The sequence below is a fragment of the Anopheles ziemanni genome, chromosome 3, assembly GCF_943734765.1.
Source record: "Anopheles ziemanni chromosome 3, idAnoZiCoDA_A2_x.2, whole genome shotgun sequence".
NCBI lineage: Eukaryota > Metazoa > Arthropoda > Insecta > Diptera > Culicidae > Anopheles > Anopheles ziemanni.
The window spans coordinates 35,905,438-35,926,372 of NC_080706.1; the positions used below are offsets into that span (position 1 = coordinate 35,905,438).

Here is a 20,935-nt window from a genome sequence, read left to right on the forward strand (position 1 = left end):
GGGAATGAAGTTATGAAATAAAATAGTCGTGAATTGTTCGGTGTTTGGCTTCCGTTTTCCTTCCGTCCGCTCCGGGCGAACGAAAAACGCTGCGTCCCTTCGAATTTCCCGGCACGCACGGTGCGTTTCTTCCCGAAACCCGAAATGTCAATTTACCTTCAATTTGTAGCAAAACGGCATTTCGCCATTGCCAATTCCAATCCCGGCTCACTGACCCGTGCATTATTACGTGCCCGGGGATCACCGGGCGTCTTACCGGGCGCAAGATGGTTTTTTTTTCTCTCCTTCTCCGGGTTTTCCTTTGGAGATGGAGTCCTGCTGGGAATGTGCTGCTGCGGTCTATAATAGACATTCGGATGCGGATGTGGATCGTTCCGTGTCCGATTGGGTGGCCCTTGACTTGTGGAGGAAAAAACGTTCGGTCGGGAAAAATGAACCAACCATGGAGGAGGAAATACTAGAAGGCATTGACAAAGAAAGTACAACCAACTTCCAAGGACCACCAATTCACCCGAGGGGGAGGGTGACATTTTCCGGTGCGTCGAGTCGTTTGTCGGCTTTTCTTCCAGTTCCGGTCCACCTCCGAGACCATGCACGTCGGAACAAATCCTCCACTTCCTTCGTTTTCCCCTCGGTGTAACGCCCTCCGGGGAGGGGGATGTCTTCAAGAGCACACATTCCTTATCAGCCATTGGTTGTTCGGGGGAGGTTTTCCCAGTGTTTTTTGCCCAAATTTTCCAGCTCCAAGAACAGGCTGGTTAGTTCCGTGAAACTCTTGAAGAGAGTTGTTTTCCCGAAAAACATTCCCTCGGTTCACCTCGGGACGCCCCCGGATGTGTTTTCCTTCTGTCGTAACGGCCCCATTTCGTGTTTCCGTTCCGGGAGGAGGAAAATGGTGCAAAAAAAAAACGCAAAACAGAACTGTCACTTCTTGTGCTGCCCATTTTCCCTCCCGCCACAGCCCAGCTTTTCCTTCAAAAACACCGGGCCCAAAAGAAATGGCAACGTTGGTGGGCTTTGCGGGTTTGCGTAACGTTTCCAAAGTGTGTTTCCATTTCGAACCCCCTTTCGAGGTTATTTTTCCAAGACTCAACCCGCCCGAGGGGAAGTTTTCCCCTCCAAAAGGTAGTCTTTTTTTCCGGAAGGAATAGGATTGTAATGGGCCGAAATGGGAGCAGATACGCACTGCTCGCAAAACTCCTTCCGTTGCCTTCTGTTGGTATCGTCACAAACAAACTCCCAATTCGAATGCCTGCTACACGTTTCTTTTTCCTTTTCTCCGGAAAACGGCTAAGGAAAATGTGGAGCAAAACCATCCCGACAATTGCACGATTCCACGGGGGAAGCTTGCGGTAGTTGAACTGTGAAATAATATTCTAGTCCGTTAGTTTTCCTCCCCCCTCACCTCTTTCCCCGGACCCCCAGCCGGAGGAGCCATTTTGGGTTTTGGTACATCGTTGCCATGGGTTGTTTAACGGTGAGTTGATGAGTACCGGCCGATACGGTCGTTCCGGGGGCACTGGTACGAAGTATCTAAATTTGGTGCTGTCTGCAAACCGTTTCCCTTTTCCGATGGGGAAAGGAAAAATAAAAACGACCAGTCGAAGAAAACCTTCGCCCCGGAAACAAGGAGAGCATATTTCTCTCGGCCCTCGGACATACTGTTCGATTATTTAAACGCTGCGGAATGGCAATGGCTTTTCTCTCAAGTGTCATCGACGGGCGGGCAGTGGTGGTGGAAATGTACTGTTTCGATTGCAACCAAATGACCATTAGCAGGCCAGGCCCATCCTTCCGGTCCGTAATCACCTGTGTTCTATCACTGAACTTCCGGTCGGGAAAACCACCTCGTCACTTTAAAGGCGATCGTTTTGTGGTTTTTCCTTTTCAACCAAGAAGCGGAGCTGTTGCAACTTGAAAGGAGGAAATCAGAGCACATTTTCTGTGCTTTCTTTTCCGAGAGTGAGATCCATTTTGCCCGCCTTCGAATCGAATCGAAAGAAGTCGAGTCGGATTCAATTCTAATCAAGTCGTTCCGTTTGTTATGGCACTTTGAGTAACTTTTTGCCCGGAACTTCCTTATTTCCCGCTCTCAATCTAACGCTGGAAGGAAACTTTTTATCAAAACAAATGACACTTTTTATCATTTAAAGACCCCTCCCCCTCCAACTAACACCGGTTGGAAAAAGGGCCCATTGGAGGTACGCTCTTTAAGCATCGATTTTCCGATCTTAAAGTCTAGCTCCCGGGCTGCCAGACGGACTGGGTTTCCTGTGTTTTTTTTCGCATTTACCGTAAATCGTGATTAAGAGCAACATGAGCGGACCGGGGATACAAATCCCCGTCGCTCGTCGTTGGATAAAATTAATGATCAACATCAAGCCGCATCCGCATCCGCGCTTCCTTTCGCTGCTCGGGGCTGCTTGCGAGTGAAAGGAAAACTCTGTTTGTTTTTCCGCCGGCAAATTGGATGTCATTAAGGTGGCCAGGTTTGTCCCCTTAACAGCCGAAAACAACCGATCCAGTTATGTTGTGTGCGCGCGCGAGCGTCCTAGGTCAGCCGTTCAATGACTCCACCAAATTTGGGACCAAAAAATGGCAAAAGGAAAACAAGAAGGAAAAAAACAAAGAGAGGAAAACAAAAAAAAAACCCAACACGACACTCTCGATGCTGGTGCAACACCACAAAATCACAAATCATCGTATCATCGTGCTGTACCGTTCCAAAGTGCCACTGTACACTGATAATTTTATGACTCATGACTTTTACGACGAATCCCGCCCGCCCCGCTGAAGATGCGGGGAAGATTGAGGTCATAAATCCAACAGTCTGGTGCGCCATAAAAAAAAACGAACCATCAGGGCGGCCACCGGTTGATTTCCTTGGAACAAGGTTCTGGTTGTGGTGACGCTCGTTTTTTTTATTTTCGCTCCTCTCGCCGTGAGCTGTTGTCTCCTTCGCGTGCTGCTGTCATCTTCGCTGTCGTCGTTATCGTCGTCGTTTTTGACGTATCGGGCAAATACGACGCCCCGGTTTTAGCTACCAAAAATCACACCTTGATGATATTGCCCCGAGACTGATAGCGTGTCCCCCCAGCCCTCCTTCTTCGTATAGTATCTCGTGTTCAGACCGCCCCGATATCGTTCGCAAATGTTTGCTCAATGGAATGCTCATGTTTTTTTTTCTCTTCTTCGTCTTTTCGTTCACAGATTCGGCAAGAAAAACCCTACTACGTAGCAGATCCCGAAGTGGACTCACTTGTAAGTATCGGCTATCGATCTGCCCGACAAATGCTGCGCTGTCGATTATTCGACTAAACATTGTGTTTTCCTTTCCATTTTCCAGATGGTGCAAGCAATTCAAGTTCTAAGGTTTCATCTTTTAGAGCTCGAAAAAGTAAGTACAACACGAACGATCGTATAGACGTACTTTTGAAGAGTTTTCGCGATCGCGAGCATCGCACCTTCCAAACGTTTTTCCCCCCGTTTTCTTCGTGGAAGGAAAATGCAAGAAATAATTAAAACATATCCACCACCGTGGGCCGCGTTGTCGTCCTCCTTCCCCCGTCGTGGAAGCGCAATGGTGCAGTTTTTCAGTTTCCCACTGCCCGGCCTTCCCAGAGAGGGGGGTTGGTCAACCCAGTCCCACGACGGTGTGTGGAATGTTTTATGAATTCTATGTTTTTCTTTTGGACATCTTTGAGACCTGTGTGGTCGGCAGCGTAGCGCCGGTTCGACCGAATCCTTTGTCGAACCCGCTGCGAGTTTCTGCGCGGTGATCTTCTCTCAAAGGGAGCCAGTTCTTTACAGCTCTCGCGGCACGTTGCACGTTGCAAGAAAGATCTCCTGTTATGTAAACGTTGTTGTTGTTTTTTACAGTTAAACTATCAAATCTACTTTGAATGATGCTGGGTGTGTTTTCTACCCCCACCTTTAAATTCATTTTTGTCAAACTTGCGGAAAAGGTTTTAGTTCGTAATTGAATTTCAAGAAGTAAAAGAAAAATACACCGTATAAAAAAACAAATCTCACACATATATATATATCTGATCGCGCTCGTTGCGATCGAAGCTTCGGTAGTTAACATAATATGTTCGGTATTTCGGTTGCAAGTCAAGTCGTCAACTGTTTGGGTTTTCTTTGCTGTCGTCGTGTTCATTTTTCGTCGTCGGTGTTCGGTGAATAACAATGTGTTGATAGTGTGTTGAACGTCGAGCAAAAGGTACAGAAATTTGAAAAAGTTAAACCCTCAAAAAATGTAACCCAGAGAACTTAATCTTCCTCACTCATCGAACTCACCGATCCATCACGGAATGGGTCTAATCGATCGTCCCAATAGTGCAACCTAGACCATTAAAACTGTTAAACGGGGCCTTTCGTTTACTTATTATTGTGATCCTTTTCCTCCGGGTTCGATTGCGTGCTAACAGGGCACCATTAAACTTCACCTGTTTGTTTCGAAAACCCTACGGGACCTTCAGCTCTCCGGGGTCAACCGTAGCCATGATGGCCTCTTGCGCGCTCATCCTTGTAACGCCGCTGGACAGTGGGAATTGAGGGAGGGGGAAAATGACGTCGTGACCTTTCGCAGGCGCGATAAGGGATCTCGCCCAAAGCCCAATCCGCCCGGCCTCGGTCGCTGATGGCCGGTTGTGCGAGGGCACACAGTTTCCACCGAAAAGTTGCGGAAAAAGGTGAAAGAACGATCCCATGTTTATTTCCGGTGGCCGCCGGTGTTGCGCCTTCGTGCATGGCGTGCGTTCGACTTGAGCGGCTTTTTTATTGTTTCAATTCGTTCGTCCGTTCCCAGAGCCCCGTGGGTGGAGGAGGGTGTCCGTGTGTGTGCGGGGGACATCGTCAAAGGGCGCACGCTCTCGCGCACCCACGGAACTACTTCTGTTACGCAGAAGGCATTGCTGAATTGGTGTGCTGTAGTATAAAATAAAATAGAACGGCACTCGCACACACAACCGGGACCACCGTTCGGTTTCCATCCATGTTTATTGACCGTTGGGCAGCGAGGCGAAGCGAGGTGCGGAACTTCTCCTAGCGGGCAGCAGTCGATAATAAAACGCACCGGAATAGAAAATTGGTGAAATGAAATTCTAGTCATGAAAATGTTAATTAATTTTACTGCAACAAATTCGTGCCACTAATCTGTTACACATTTCATTATCATTTTAATTACGCCCGATTGTGTATGTGTGTGGGTACGGATGAGGGGCTCTGCAAACCCCTTCCCTTTTGTGGTTCACCCCCTATTTAGGGTCCCTTTGTGTTTGCCTTTTGGGCAGCAGCGGGGTGGGCTTTCCTTTAACTCCAATTTGTACTCCCAACTCGCACTCGCGGGAGATGGATGGGATGGAGTTGTAAATTATTCCAGTATGTTTTACTTTTCTTTCTTTCTTTCCGAACGCGCCGAACGTAAATGGTTGCGATTGAGCTAGAGATTGTTCAGCCCGTTGCTCTCTCCCCGGTTCGGACAGATCGCCCGCTAACGACGCGTTTTGGGGCAGTTGAAGTTTTGTTTCATTTCCGCGTTTTTTTCCAAAGGTACGAACACTTTTATGCGCCCCAATGTTTGACAGGTGCGAGTTCCAGGCCCTTAGAGATAAACGTTAGGTCAAGCGCTTCTTATCGATTGAAGGAAACTGTTTCTAGTTAGCAATCGAACTCTTGAACCATTTCGTGGAACCGAGGGTCATTAGTGAGGATGCAAAGGATGCTTCAACGGTGGCAAATGAGCCATACTAATTCGTTGTTAACTAGAGTTGGGTAATTCAGGTTCAGATTCATGAATGTGAATGATTCTTCGTGTTTTAGAGATTCACGAATCTGTGTATGAGAGATTCATGAATCCCAAAAATGTATAAACTGATGAAAACTTGTCAGCAAAAAATGGTTCTAGGCAATACCTGCTCTTTTTGTTCGCATGATCCACGCCTATGAAAGAATCATGCAGATTAGTCAAAAATCCATGACAGATTCATTGAGATTTCGAAAGATTCATCAACATTTGAAGAATCGAATCCCTAAAGATTTATGAATCCATCTGAATGAATCTTAGGTGAAAGATTCATCAAGGCAAAACACCGTTGTTAACCCTTGTTCGGAGAGAATCGCTCTCGACTTCGCCTTCGCAGTTCAAAATGGACAACGCATTCTTACAATCCAATAGCCTGGCGCCATCCGGTTGCGAGTTGATGGGTGCGAAAATAATCAAATAATCCCTCGAATTGGGCCGTTCGATAAAAGTCCGTTGTGGGTTAAATGAGTGTTTGTGTGTGTGTCTGTGGGAATCGGTCAAGTGGTGTTTGCAATCACTCTTTATTTAGGAAAATAAATATCAATAATAGACTGAAGTGAGGACGGGAAGGAGGGAGGTGATTTGGGATAGTGGAATCGATGGATCAGCCCCTGCCCCCGAGGGCTTAAGGCCTTATGGGGTTGTAGATTAACGCACAGAGGGCATTAATATAAGGAAGGTCTCCGGCACGCCATTATCAGGACCCGTTGATCATCAGCTGTTTGCGATGGAGTTGCCCGGTTTTCTTTCCCTATTTTCTTCTTCCTCCTTTTCGCTCCCTTCAACCCATCCCTATCCGTCAACGGAGCGATTAGAGGCACCTTGACAAGCGGCCGTCGATTGCATCGTCGTCGTGGTCGTCGTCAGCAGTTGGCCGTCATTCGGGATCGCCGGATTGGATTGAGCTGATGATTGATTGCAATAATAATATTAGTATCAACATCATCGTCGTCGCCGTCGTCGTTGCTCTCTCGACCGTCGTCGGCGTCGCAGGCCGCAAATGGCACTTTGATGTACCGACGCAATTTGTTGAATGGTCCATCCCGCGTGGTCCTCAACCCCTCGCCTCGTCTTTGTCCTTCTCCTCTAAAAGGGTAGATTAGAGCGCAGCGTATATTCGCACGAATAACCAACCGAGAATATGGTAGCAAAATGAAGGAGAGAAAAATCCCGCCACGGTTGGAAAAAGAAGCACGAACTATGGAGAAATCATTTTTCAATCTATTTCCCATAGAACTCGCCATCATCGCGGGCTTCCAGGCCGGTCCCCACCCCCGGGCACCCGGTTTGGCTTTATCACCCAATCCATCCGGCTATTAAGTGCACCATCTGAAGGGCAACCCGGGGGGTGATCGGGGACGAGGGAAGTGTGGGTGTGGGTGTCTACTAATGTTAAAAATATGTAGCAACGCTTCTCCTCCACCCCCGTGCGCCCCTGCCTTCACCTTGCTGGCGGCGGTATTTTATCTTCGCACACTGGATTAAAACACCACCGAGGCAAAAACGTGACGTTTCTGGTGGCCAGAGCTTCGCTCAGGTTGCTTCGTTGATCCGGAGCCTTTTCCCGGCTCCGGTCCGAACTGGAACACCGGGCCGGGCCGATGCCTTCGAACTTGCCCGGCACATGCTGCGACTCTCCGGGATCAATAAAATCTTCCAATTTATGACGCACACACATGGCGTCCCGCACGGCCTCGGCATATCCATTATTGGGTGAGTGCAGGTATTATCACCATCATGTCCCCTACGAACACCCCCCCCCCCCCCCCCTGTCTCCGCCCTCCCTGCACTCATCCCCCCCACCGTTCTTCCACGGGCGCAAGGAATGTCGTAAAAATTGAGAACATATGACACGCATATCCTTATTTTATCGAAGGCGCACAGGTTGCGCATGGCTTGTCGTTCCATTATTTTTTCCTCCCTTCCCCCCTCACCCACCACCTCTTCACCGCTTCTCGATGCGGTGCGTAACATTTTTGCGTTACTCTCGGCTCCATTATTTGCGAGCTCGTTCCGTCGGCTTTCTTCGACTGTTGTTTAGTAGTCCCAGCCTTCCATTCCCCCATGATGCGAATGCGCTGGGGGGACAATTAATTGGGCGCGAATTGGAAGGGCGACACACAAGTGTCGAGAGTGTTGAAAACGAGCTTTTGTGCTTCCTTTGCTGGAGGAATAAAAGAAGGCAAACGAAGACGACACGCCAACGTGGAAGTGGAAGAAGTTTAAGTGGAAGGACTTGTAGTTAAAAAATAAATTTGCCAATGTTAGCACCTCTTTTTTTGTTGCTGCCAGCATCCCTAAGCGACCGGAGTGGATTATTTTCCCGTCTTCCTCCTCCCTCGTCCACCTTTCGTAGACTCGCATTTGCTTCATTTATTTCTGACTCATAGGTGAGAACCATTTAATTCCTCAATTTATTGTGGAACTTTTCTTGCCCAGCAAAGCGATGCTGTTCCCGGTTGGAAGACTTGTTTTTACGTTGTTCAGTCCAGCAAGGACTGCCAAGAAGCATTGTTTTGATGTGTGCACACACTTCTATAAGATGCCCTCGGAGTGGAGTCTGTCGTCTAGGTTCGTGCAGCTTTATTTCCTTCTTAGTCCTCGTGATGCTGCGACGTCACGTCGGGGCAAATTGGTGGATGGAGTTATTGGTTCGGACTATGACTTTTTTTTATTTTGTCCGTGTTATAATATTATTATCTTCCTTTGGCCAACCGTACACAGCTGACTCCAGTGGAAGCGAAGGCCTACCCTGCCCTGCCCCAGTGCCATGCGACGGTGGACATAAAATATGGATTCGATTCGGGGTTTGAAATTCGAAACCGAGGCCCCGAATATTGAAAATCCGTAATGGGTTTTTTGTCCTCCCGCCGGCTGCGGTGTCCGAACCGCCACGAAAAAAGCGAAATAAGTTTTAACTAAAGCGGCGTCCATCGGCTCGCGGAAGAATATCGAATGTACATTTGAATAGCCACAAAAAGCCAGCCAGAGAATCTCGTATCTCGAGAATAACGCGGAAGAGCGACACCCCGACCGTAAGCCGCAACCAGTGGAGACGCCCCGCGAACCCCCGCGAATGGGGTCGAACCGCCGCTATCAGGAAGGAAAGGGAATATGGCATATAAATATTGCGGAGATGAAGGCACAAGCACAGAATCCGCCCCAGGAGGGGAGGGTGGGGGGATGCGGTGTCCCACAGAATCGGACACGAGCACACAATGAAACACTACACGAACTCGGTTCGGGTTCGAACCTTTGGACGCACGTTGGGGACGCGCTTTTTTTTGGGGTTCTTGCGCGCCTCCTCCATAAGCCTATCATGTCCCCCCGCCTGGGGGTGGCCTGCTGGGGGAAGTTGACCAGCCCGAGCCGGCCGGGGGGACGCGCACAAAATGGGAAAGAATAATTTATTTCATTTCGGGTTCGATCGTCGACCGGACCAGGAGGCGCTCGTTAGTTCTGCGGCGCGGGTTTTCTAACGTCGAAAAACAGGTTTCTTTCCCGGCGTGTTCAGATGTGTGTGTGTAGTGGGGAGGTGGGGTGAGAGAAAGAGAGATAAACAGAGAGAGGTGCTTTTGGTCCACGCTAACAGTTTGTTTTCATTTTGGCCGCTACTTCTGATTCGTGCGATTTGAGAGTACGTTGAGCCATTCGAACTTTTTATTTTGTGTATTTTTCTGTTCTTGTTGTTGGGTTATCTTGCCCTCTACCAGAAATACAAAACATCCCCAAACTCAGCGCCCTTCGATTGTGTTCTCTTGTGTTGTTCCGGAAGAGGGATCAAAATCCAAACCAAGGACAAAAACTCAAACCATCCATCCCATGACCTCCACAAAACATCCGGAAAAATCTGTCCAACAACGCCCGGAAAATGAGTCCGAGGGCCGAGGACAACACAAAAATCTATCCCATACACTCACACACAGGGATTCCATATCTGTCACCGGCAGACAAGCGCAATAACCTGTGTCGTCCCTTCCTAACGGCAACATGACGCAGTGGAAGGCAAGATGACGGCCCGGGAAAAGTCTATTGGCTAACATTTTTTTTAAACATTTTCACCTGGTATGGAAATTCACCCCCTAGGAAAACTCCACTTGACAGCTCCGGTTGAGCAGGTTAAAGGGTTTTATGGCTCGTGAGATGACAGTTTTTTGCTGCCTCCTTCCAGAAACCCCGAACGCGGGTTTGAGGTTAGGTTTTGTCGTTTGGTCTTTGAAGTCGATTGCTTCGATGTTCACCGTAGCCAACGGGCGCCGGCTGCTGCGATTCTCATTTATCGTTGAAGTTTATTTCGCTCATCTGACACCCGTGGGTTTGTGTAGGCTTTTCACATTTCCCGCGAGGAAAGATCTCTAAAGGGGAGCTTCAATGAGCTGTCAGTGAGGTGCGTTGCACAAATCGTTAACCGACGAGATGGCGATACAAGCAAGCGCAACCTTCTGCTAGTGGGGGTACAAAGATAAAAAGCTGCGTGTTAAAATGGCGCAGACAAATCCTTTAACGGAACCATCCCAATCCTTGCGCTTGCGGAGAGAATTTACATTCTACGTCCGAAGAAACACCAAACCGAAAAACGAGAAATCGTTTCTCCTCACACACACACACGCGCGCGCTCCTTTCGGCGAATATATTTTGGTGAAACCCTGAAAATGAAACCCACAAAAACGCTTTCCCGAGCCGAAAAACCATCGCTCCTTATCTTCTCCGCTTCGAGTGGGGGATTTGTTGGCCTCCGCTAAGCCATTCCGAAAGTCTCGGAGAATCAATCCGGTTTCTTCGCCGGCACAGCATTCTCCATCCAGCCCCATCCATCCCTTTCGGTTCCTTTCGCACCTTTGTCCTTCTAAGGTGATTAAACTTCTCCCCCTATTGCCTCCTTTTGATATCTCTCCCCAACCCCCGAAAAAAACCTCCCGGACCCTCGGGTCAAGACGGTTCGCGGGGAGGGAAGACGAAGGACCCAGGCCGTGGAATGTTCATCGAAAAAATGCCTCGAAAACGCGCTCAAAACTCATTGACTCCTGCCCTTCGAAACGCTTGTTATGTCTCCCCAGTCCCGAGTGCGAGGAGCAGATTTCGTGCGGCAAAGGATTCCTTCCAGCCTCATTGTTGTTGTTATTGCTGCTCCATCCGTCCGTCCGTTTATCGTCTCTCGAATGGGTTAGGAGGGAGGACGTTTTCGGTTGATTTTTTTTTCCATTTCGTAATTTTGCGTGTGTGTGAACACACTCCTTTCGGGGTTGCATATTTTAGAACGGTGGTCACACGTCCGAATGTTCTGTGCCTGTGCCGGAGGAACTGCCACGCAGGACGAGCCCACGGTGGTCACGAAAGATCTAAATCCATTACGTATGCGATTGGATACGATTCGATTTCGAGTTTCGTTACCTTCGTTGGGAAGAAAAAGAGGAGCTCCGATTCGCGATCATCTTGTGCAGACGTAATTTAGAGGATCGTAAAATATTCTGCACTGTTTTTCGTGCCGAAAAGGGCTTTTATCCGTAGTGAAATAAAAAGAAAAACACGGGGAAAACATTGATCATCGAAAGAGCCGATCCCGGCGAACGTTTAAAATCGTTGAATGAAATACTTTTGCCTCCGAGGGACGCACCCAAAAACGGGCGCGGAAGTGGAATTTAAATCTGTACCAACACTATCGTCAGCACCTATCAACACTATCAGCGCACACCGTACCGAAGATTGCGAACACGACGACGCGAAAGAGTTCGAGATAAAATGATGACAAATAAAGACGGCCGAGAACATCGGCAGTAACGGGTGGAGGTAATAAAAAAACCGAAATCTTCCAAACTCCAGCATTGCAGAAAGTGAGAAACTTGTCAAATGCTTCGAAAATTCGAAATGCTTCACCGTTTCTGGCCGAGAATTGGTGACAATTTATTTTTATTCCCAACAAAAGCTGTCTGTCAGTCGATCGAACGAAACGATCGCCCAAACGATCAAGATTCGATCGTCCTGCGCAGCGGAAACGGATGACCGAGGGTTTGTTTGTTTTCCCCTTGCCTTCTGGTCATCAGTTTTGTTTCTCTTGATGTTTTTTTCGAACCGAATTAAAACTTAAATGCTCGCCAACGCCAGAGCCCATTTATGGGCCTTCGAGGGTTTCGGGCAGGACGTTTCGGTTCGCTTAAAATTAACTACAATTATCCTGCTCACTTCGACACCTTTCCGGGGGTGATGGATTTAAATTCCGAACAACTAAGAAACCCAAAAAAAAAAAACTAAAAAAATTAACAGACAGAACCCAAACAGTTGCCGAACGTAAACTTGTGCCGCCGGAACATCGGATGACAAATATGCCAGTGAAATATGTTATGCGCTGGCGGACAACCAACCCATCTTACCAGGGCTTTACGTGTTTGATGATGATCATGATGATGATGATGATGGGTGGATTTAATCTGCCCTCTCTCAGACACACGTACACGTACACTCAGAAACAAGGTCACAGAACAGACCGAGCACCGAGCACCAACGAAAAGTCGAGAAGATCATGGTTATACTAAATGTTGTTTCGGTACGTTGGCTTAAGTCCTTGAATGAGCTTTTTCCAAACATTCATCGACCAAGCCGGATTAAACCCCCCGAGTATCCCATAAGGTCAGTTGACAGAAGGTTTTTACCAACGTTTGTCGTTGAATAAAATCGATCCGTCGTAATATGATCAAACTTGTTCGGAGAACAAAAAAGGCCGCGCGGTATTGATTGGAATGGTTCTTTTTTCCCTGTTTGGAACTGATTTTAAACCATCCAATATAGAGATATCGTGGCTTTTTGTATCCACCTCACGATGAATTACTGTCGGATACTCGAACGTGCTGTTTTTTTTTTTGGGATGATATGCTTTCGTTTGAAACATTTGACGTCGGGTTTTTTTTCCCTGTTCGCTTCATTTGCCCATCGCATGGGCAATGAATCATGCAATGAAATATGACCAAATTTCAACCGATTCAAACGATGACATCAGCTTCCCGCCGCCACCCCGATAAACCGTGGCGATATGTAACACTGAAGCTTCAACAGATAACGGAATGCAGCGAAACCCATAACCAAAAGGCCGTTTTTGGGCCACAATGGGCGATAAATAAATTTTACCCTCATCGAAACCGATTGAAACATAAACAAAACGAGTAAGTAAACCCGAAACCGAACGAAAAGATTAACAAAAAAAAACACAAAACCTTCCAAAAGAATGACAAAAATGTTGCCAATGTTTTATTGCTGGTCAACATGAAAACTATCCCAAGCAGCATTGAAACGAAAGAATGAAATCAAAATGAAAAACAAACAAACAAACGTACGCAACAAACAGGCAGACAAAGTAACCCTTGCCAATTGTGGGCGGTGCAACCAACCCGTTGCACCATTGCACTATTGCAAACGGCGGCGGCCAAAGTTGTAAAGAAAATGGTACCACCCTTTTTTATGTATTGTTGTTGTTGTGGTCGAAGATCATGGCGTCCTAGAAACAGGCGGGCCACCACCGTAAGGACACAAAGCTCTGGCACACGAGAAGAGAACGGGGAGAGAAGGGAAGTAAAGGCGAGAGCGAACTCCAAAAAAGAACGACGGCGCCCCGTACGAAGAGCTTTTTTGTGACACACTTTCCCTTTCTTCTTGCTTTTCTCTGTTGTTTCAGGTGCATGAACTGTGTGATAATTTTTGCCATCGATATATATCGTGTTTAAAGGGTAAAATGCCAATAGATTTAGTGATTGACGAACGGGACACCACCAAACCACCAGAATTAGGCGGTGCCAATGGCGAGGGTAGAAGTAATGCAGATTCAACATCGCATACTGATGGAGCTAGCACACCAGACGTTGTGAGTACCCCCTTCGCGGGAGCACATGGTCCTATATTGGCGAGCTACAATGCGGTGGTGCACCCATGTTCGTAGTACGACTATGACCTTCTTGCAAAAACGAAGCGGGTGCTCACAATGCCCTGGGATAATGGCCAGAACTTCACTTGATCGCGCTGAAGAACTTTGAACAAAAGCACAGAAAGCAAAACTAAAAGCTTACAAACGAAAACAAACAAACTAAAACAAAAACGCAAAGCTGAGGAATGAATCAAAACAATACAGTACGAACACACAAACGAACAAACAAATTATATGCTAAAAACAAACTAAACAAATATGTATGTCAAAAACTGAGCGAAACAAAACACAACCAAAACCGATAAGAAAGCTACGAAATACGTATGAACATTGTAACACAACTTTTTATTTCATATTACACGAAAACAAAAGATCTCCCCCCCATCTTCACCAGTGAAACAATACGAATCGGAACAATCCGAGCGTCATAGGGAAGCCGAAAATAGCATACATTTTCACACTTGCCGACTCAAAAAGGGAAAAGCCCAAATAGTGAAAGAAAACAACTGCACAATTTCAAAGCAGATAGTCCCAACCATGATGAGATGAAGGGAAGCAGTATGTTACCTAACATCATGGCACACCACCACAGGTACACACAAAGTAAAACTTTACACCAGCAACCAGGTTCGAACAGGTTAAACAAGAAATAATATAAAAAAACAGGAAAGCAAAAGAACACATTTTAGGAGGAAAAAGTCCAACACTATTACGCATGCATTCCGCGGCCTATTTATTCCGTATTGATTGCATTGATTATTTCTTTTCATTTTTTATTACTCCGTTTCCCACTGGTACGAATAACATGTCTTAAGGGTAGGTCGAAAGGAGAGAACGAGTGGTTTGGAGAAGCCCCCCCCCCCCGCCTCCTCATTCCCCTTCTTTGCGAAGGGATTGGGAGGCTGGAGGACGTCGAAGAATGCTCAATTGAGTTGCAGCGGGTTGCCGCCGTGGCTACGCAAATTGAGCTTATGCACTTTGCCGCCCTCGGCTCCCCCATCCCCAGCCAAGCACAATGAATGAAATGAGATGATTAATGAAGAGTGTGCAGCACGTACAGAAGCTTCGGAGCTCGCATTCCAGGACATTATATTAAAATTAAAAGCTCTTCCAGCATGATCTCGCCCCGGCTGCCTTTTTGCCCGTGCATTTGCATTTGTTGGCGGGATTGGCCATGGGAGTTTTCTTTTCCCATTGCCTTTTTTTTTACTCCTTGTAATCTCGCTTCCCCTGCGCGCCTTAGCGTGTGCGAGCATCTCATTCTTTGATCTGGCTCACGTAGGCGAAAAACACGATATAGCGTGCGTTTATTTGCGGCCAGTCCGCTATTGAGTCGCTTGAGGACGGGCGGGGTAGGAGGGTCTGTGTAGGGAGTGTAGCTATGCAATACACAGAGTTGCAACAGACCAACCAGGCTGTTATTGCTTACGTGCCCCAAAGGAATAACGATTCGAACAGGAATATGCCAGGAGTTTCCAACAAGACAGGGATTGTTTTTTTTTCTCTTCTTAACGCTGTCCGATTAATAAAGCAGACGGCCACGGTTGCGGACCGAACCAGAAGAGCTGGTAGAAGCCACAGGGACATGTGTTTTGCAGCAAAGCGAACAGGAAACGGTGAACAGTTAACTGACAGGATGATGAAAGGCCGAACAGATTATGCCGGGTTTTGGTCACTACTTTTGCTAAGTAGCGCTAGACCGTTGGTGGAATTTTTCAGTTTGATTGATTTTAATCAAACACTTTTCAATCATGCCACCGAGTGCCAATGGAAGGAATGGAGTAACAAATTCGAAAAGCATCACACCACTCAAAACAAATCATACGGAACGATAGGCAACCGGACCGATTCGATTGAATAGAAACAGATCTCTTTAATTGCCCCCCAAAACAAACCAGAAACCGAACCACTAAATACTCGCAGCAAAAGAAAATAGTAGCATTAAACTGCAAATCAGTACGTACGATAATAGAGCCGGACAGGACCACTGTCATAACAACGGCCGATAAAGGCAGGAAGCCGGACGCGCAGCGGCGAGCCGGTTTTGATTGTGAAAATGTAAATAAACACTTCCGCGCCCAGATTCCAGCAGTAGATCAGCAGAAAACAAACATATACAACACAACCGGCAGCAGCACACAGCTAAAGGAAGCAAAACTTGTGGCAAAGGCAGGCGCGCAACGGGTGAGGCAACGGGAGACAACGTGAAAGTTGGCAAGAGGAGGCGTTAGCGGTAGGAGGAAGCGAAAACAAATTAGTTAAAATATAGAAAGGAAAAAAGAGAAACAAACAAAAGAAACAAACCAGCCTAATGGCACACTGAAGAAACAAATACGTAATTAATGTTTAAGAAAAGCCGAGCGGAGCAGCTCGCATTTTGCAAAACACAAAATTTAAAGATAATTAATAATCAACGAGTATACGTAAAAGCAGCCTACAGCTACGAGCATTTATGATCATATTGAATGTAGGGAGGTAAGGGTGGTAACACACACAAAATAGAGGAGTTAAATTAGCGAAAAGGGAATACGTTTTGGCAATAACCGGAACCTAGGCAGCAGGAAGCGATATACGGCAAATATTTGCTCATCGGAAGTAGACGTGAATTCAGTCGCGGCACAAATCACAAATCAATCCGCGCGGTCTCAACTCGATCGAGGCCCGCAGCGTGTGTTGAGCGTTTAAAAAAAAAGGAAAAAGCATAAATATGATTACGAAACGACATCAGACATAACAAACACAAAGCGGAAAAAAGCAAACAAACTGTTAGCACAAAATGAAAAAAGTACCAGCGAACGAACGAGATTAGTTTTGTAGCACTTCGTTTTTGCAAGAGGCCCATATAGCTCGCCAATAGTTGAACTATCAATTTTGACGTAACAATTTGGCAAACACATTTTCCACAGCCCGGTCGGTACCACCCCCCGACTAATATTTTACCAACTTCCCCCAAAAAAGCACAACCTCTTTCCCCCCATTTTCCCATTCATCAACATGCTGTTGGTTTGGGAAGGCAAATAACTGCAGTATGCTATTTATTTATTTCATTGCCTCTTTTTTCTAACTTTTCCCACATTCAAATCCCGATCTATCTTGTTATAGATGGGGCGATTTGGTCATGTTTTTTTTTCCTTTCTTTAATTTTGTTTTTCTGCACTGCAAGTGTGCAGTCAACAAGTCGATGGACCTGACGCAACGCGCCCCAAAAGGTCATCACATGTTCATCCCATTTTTCATAGCTCTATGTTTAATCAATCTTTTACTTTCAGCAAACTTAGGCATCTATTTCAAATCACAATTGTTTCTTTTGCATTTTCGTAACCCCCACACCATTTCCCTATCACACCTTTCCCGTGGTTGGCCGGGGTCGGTGCAGCTTTTCGGGTTACTTCCCTGTCCTTTACCCACGATCGTCGATCGTTAACCATCGCCACCGGGAGACGGAGGTGTTTCGTTGCCAAATTGTTACGCAATATTTTCCCACCTTTTTTTTTTGTTTGTTTTATTTTTCATCCCGTAGTCATTTGTCAAGTATGCATGATCTTTTATATTGATTGATAATCTGTACATATAACTAAATTTCACATTTTCATTGATTTATTTGAAACGTTTTTGAATCACATTTTGATTTCTTTAGTCGGCATGACGCCTTAACGCGTCATCAGTCACGTTTTGCTGTGGGAGAATACAGCACCTACTCGTGGGGATCGACGTAATGTCGCGTGGTGGAAGTAACATTCGGTGCTTCAACATTTGAATTTCCATCGCATTTTATATCTGAATCTCTGGGTTGGGAAACGCAAAGCAGTTTGTGTTCACTTTCGATCAATGCGTTACTGGCGCGCTATCGGCAGATACTTAACTAGTTTTAAACTCACCTTTGCAAAATCAGTATTGACGTTCGAATGGGTCTAACTATACGCTTCGCTAGTATTCAATCTCTTACATCTTTTGTTAAGAAACCTGTCTCATATCTCTGTGTTTCCCGGACTGAATGAATGAATGAACGAAACGTTGTATGGGCTCGTGCGACGAAGTGCGTTTTTTTTTCGTTGGTTCTGTAAATTTTGTAATTATTCTAGTGAAAAAAGGAAATCAAATCCAATTATTGGCCAGGTTGAGGAAAAGAAAAACTGAAACATAAGCTGCTTCCAAATGACATTGAACTACACTGGTTCCGTTTTTTTTTTACTGAGTTGTTTTGTCGCCCCGGTTTTGCACAGTTTCGATCTCAACCGGTGCGAGATTGGGCGAGCCTAAAAACTGAGCGAATAAATGCCAAGTTGTGATGAAGAAATGGCGAGGCGCATGCCCGCACAGCTTCTCCCTTGGCTGTTAAATTCACGCGAGACAGTCGTTGCGCGGCTCGCGAGTCATTGAACAATATACGTAACTTATGTACGACTGACTTTGACTTTTCTCGTTCTCAAAGAGTAGAAAAGTGTGTAAGTGTGTGTGTGTGCTGGAAAGACGAAGGTAGGCTAATGTAAGCTTAAACTAAGCAAAAATCAGCAAAATCATCAGAATTAGCAAGCAAACGCGCACACGGCGTTGGTAGGTAGCGGTGAGGCGCCAAAAGAATGTGTAAACCTATCCTCATGACAAGGCAAAGTGACGATAATAGAACGAAAGCGGGAAGATTTGCGCGATGATACACACTATTGATTACAGAACTAGCAGAACTTAGCCTATAGAACGGGAGACTCGAGTGCAGGCGGTAGAGAGATCGAGGAAGCTCTGTTTTTACTTTAAATAAGTTTAGTACGAAATATACTGCTACCTTAAGAGGAACGAAGAAAGCAAACAAAAACAAGAAAAAACACAAAAAAATAAACGAATAATACCCATTTAAGCAATGATTACAATGTGGTGGTAAAATGAGTATACGATTTTAAAACAAAAACAAAAAAACACAGCTACAAAATGGCAGCGGCAAAAAGGAAGGAACCTAAACAAAAAACTAACTAATTCGAGTATTAAGCTTTACCTTTCTTTTTTGTTTTTATCTGTATGGTTTTATTGATTACCGGATCGGTAGAGTATTTTAACCGCAGGGGCCTAGGGAAGATGAAGAAACAAACAAACACGCAAACATACACACGAACACAGAACTATTGGGCGATAGCGATACGATAAGCGTAGCATATAGCATAAACCCTGGCAAAGGGAATCAAATGCAAATGATATTGCGCGGCATCAGTTTGGGGCGCGGAAAACATTGCGAGTAATACCTACCTTTAATAAATCAATACGTATATTTATCGCCGGGACGTAAAGTTCTCCGCTATCCGATGCCGATCGAATAGGTTTAGTTTTCTCCGTTTTATTTCCCCTTCGTTCGTGTTGTTTGTTTCTTTGGTGTTTTTTTTGTCTCTTCTATTTCGCGAAGGAGTTTCTAACGCTGGCTTCCGGTGGCTTCTTTCGCGGGTTTATTCGCCGCGCGAGAAACGAACGGAATATCTAGCGCAAGGCTCAGGAATGGTGGATGTGTTAAATGGTACCGCGCGTGTCGGTTAAAAAGTATTTGAATCGGCTATATTCTATCAGAAACCAGGAGCTACCTTTGAGAAACCAGGAGCTAACTGAAGGGCATGTGAATGGAAAAATCGAATGAAAACCGAGCGCAGGCGAGTGAGAAGGAAATGGAGGAAAAAAATGGAGTAGGAAAATCAAAAGAAAACCCCGATACGGAACAATACCAACAAAACATACATACGTATACCAAGAGCAACAATCGTTTACGTGATGATCGAACTGTAAATGTATACCTAATTAAAGTATTTTCATAAAATCAGCGCAGAAAAAAAAAGAATCCCCGTCGGCGGAGCGGGACCTCGCCCCATTCGCGCGGGGGGGGGCCGCGCTTTTCGCCGGTGGTTGTGGCTTTGTTAAGGAAACTTAGAGTAAGGAAAAATAGAAGGAGAGAGAGAGAGAGTAGGTGGAGGGATGCTTCGGGCGACGGCGTGTCGATGGGACCGAGTGGCTTTGGGTGGCGAGGCTTGGATGGCCCGCTGGATGGTGGACCGAACCGGAAAACCTGGAGTACGAGCGATCGAAATTCTTACCTCAATTTCTAACGTCCACTTTCCGGTGGGCCATCTCGATCCCGCACACCAGAACCACCGGATCCGCATCGACATCGGCCAGGAGGAAGCAGAAGAAGGTGCAGTGGCTCGTGGTCCTCGCTGGAGGACACTTGCGGCCCGCTCGCACTAAACGCAACAAGTATACGATGATGCTTCCCATTCGCTGGTGAAGCCAAAAACCAACCAATCAAACAAAACTATGAACGTTTCTTTTCTCTTCATCGGTACTAACCCGCTCCCGGGAAGGGCAGCAGCCTCCGGAGTGTTTTTCTCTTCGGTTTCCGTTTACGTTTTCTGACTCGGCTCAGTTAGCAGTTTCTTGTAAGTATGTAATATAACACGAATCAAACAATTGATCTAACGAAGCGTTCCTCACGCGCTACGGAAGCATTTTAATGCCAGTAGTAAAGAAAACGATGCAACAGAATGAATGAATATATAGTATATATAAATACGTACGTAAATGTAGTGAAAGCTAAGGAACTAACAAATGTAAGAAAGGACTCCCCCTCCACGCCCCACAACATCCATCCATTCTGTCCCACGCTGCAATCCTCCACTATCATCGACACCACCATCATCATCCGTTCACTCCTACAAGAAGATCGGTAGAATCTCGTACTCTCGCTCACTTAAAAACAGAAATTGGGACGGTGCTTCCTCGTTTCTTTGTTTTGACACGTTACTTGTACTTTTCGTTAAAGATACATGCGTACAAAAAAATTTTGACCGTACATCGGTGGATCGAGTTCTTTTCTAAAAACGAGAAATATAAAAGATAGCGAAAGATCACAGAGAGGAAGTTTGAAGGAAACGCAAGATGCAGGAAGGAAAAAAACAAAAACACCTCAAAGCCATGTAAATGACTGAACAAGATATCCTTTGGGAGCGGCAGAACTCGAAACTCCGCTGATCAGCGCAACTTTGAGGGCAACGAATCGACTAAAAATACACACACGAGAACAAGGTAGGCGTCGTAGGTTGCCATGTTTTATGAGTGTTTTTCTCTTCCTTAGTATGTTACTTGTTTTGGTTTTGTTGCTACACGACCGTATCATACTTATGTCTCCCTGTTTTCTTTTTTTATTTCAACTACACACAAAATACGGTTGAGAATGAACGATAAAAAAAGAA

The 20,935-nt window shown here is 46.0% G+C and overlaps 2 protein-coding genes across 2 annotated transcripts in view; both read left to right on the forward strand.

The window, feature by feature from the left end:
• LOC131289364 (protein Pixie) overlaps positions 1-20,935 on the forward strand; it is a 369,862-nt gene that overhangs the window by 141,154 nt on the left and 207,773 nt on the right. The window lies entirely within an intron of this gene.
• LOC131289376 (homeobox protein homothorax) overlaps positions 1-20,935 on the forward strand; it is a 151,103-nt gene that overhangs the window by 23,191 nt on the left and 106,977 nt on the right. Inside the window, exons 3-5 of the mRNA XM_058318612.1 lie at positions 3,211-3,261; positions 3,347-3,397; positions 13,470-13,655. Of these exons, the coding sequence (XP_058174595.1) occupies positions 3,211-3,261; positions 3,347-3,397; positions 13,470-13,655 (288 nt within the window). The remainder of the gene's footprint in view (positions 1-3,210; positions 3,262-3,346; positions 3,398-13,469; positions 13,656-20,935) is intronic.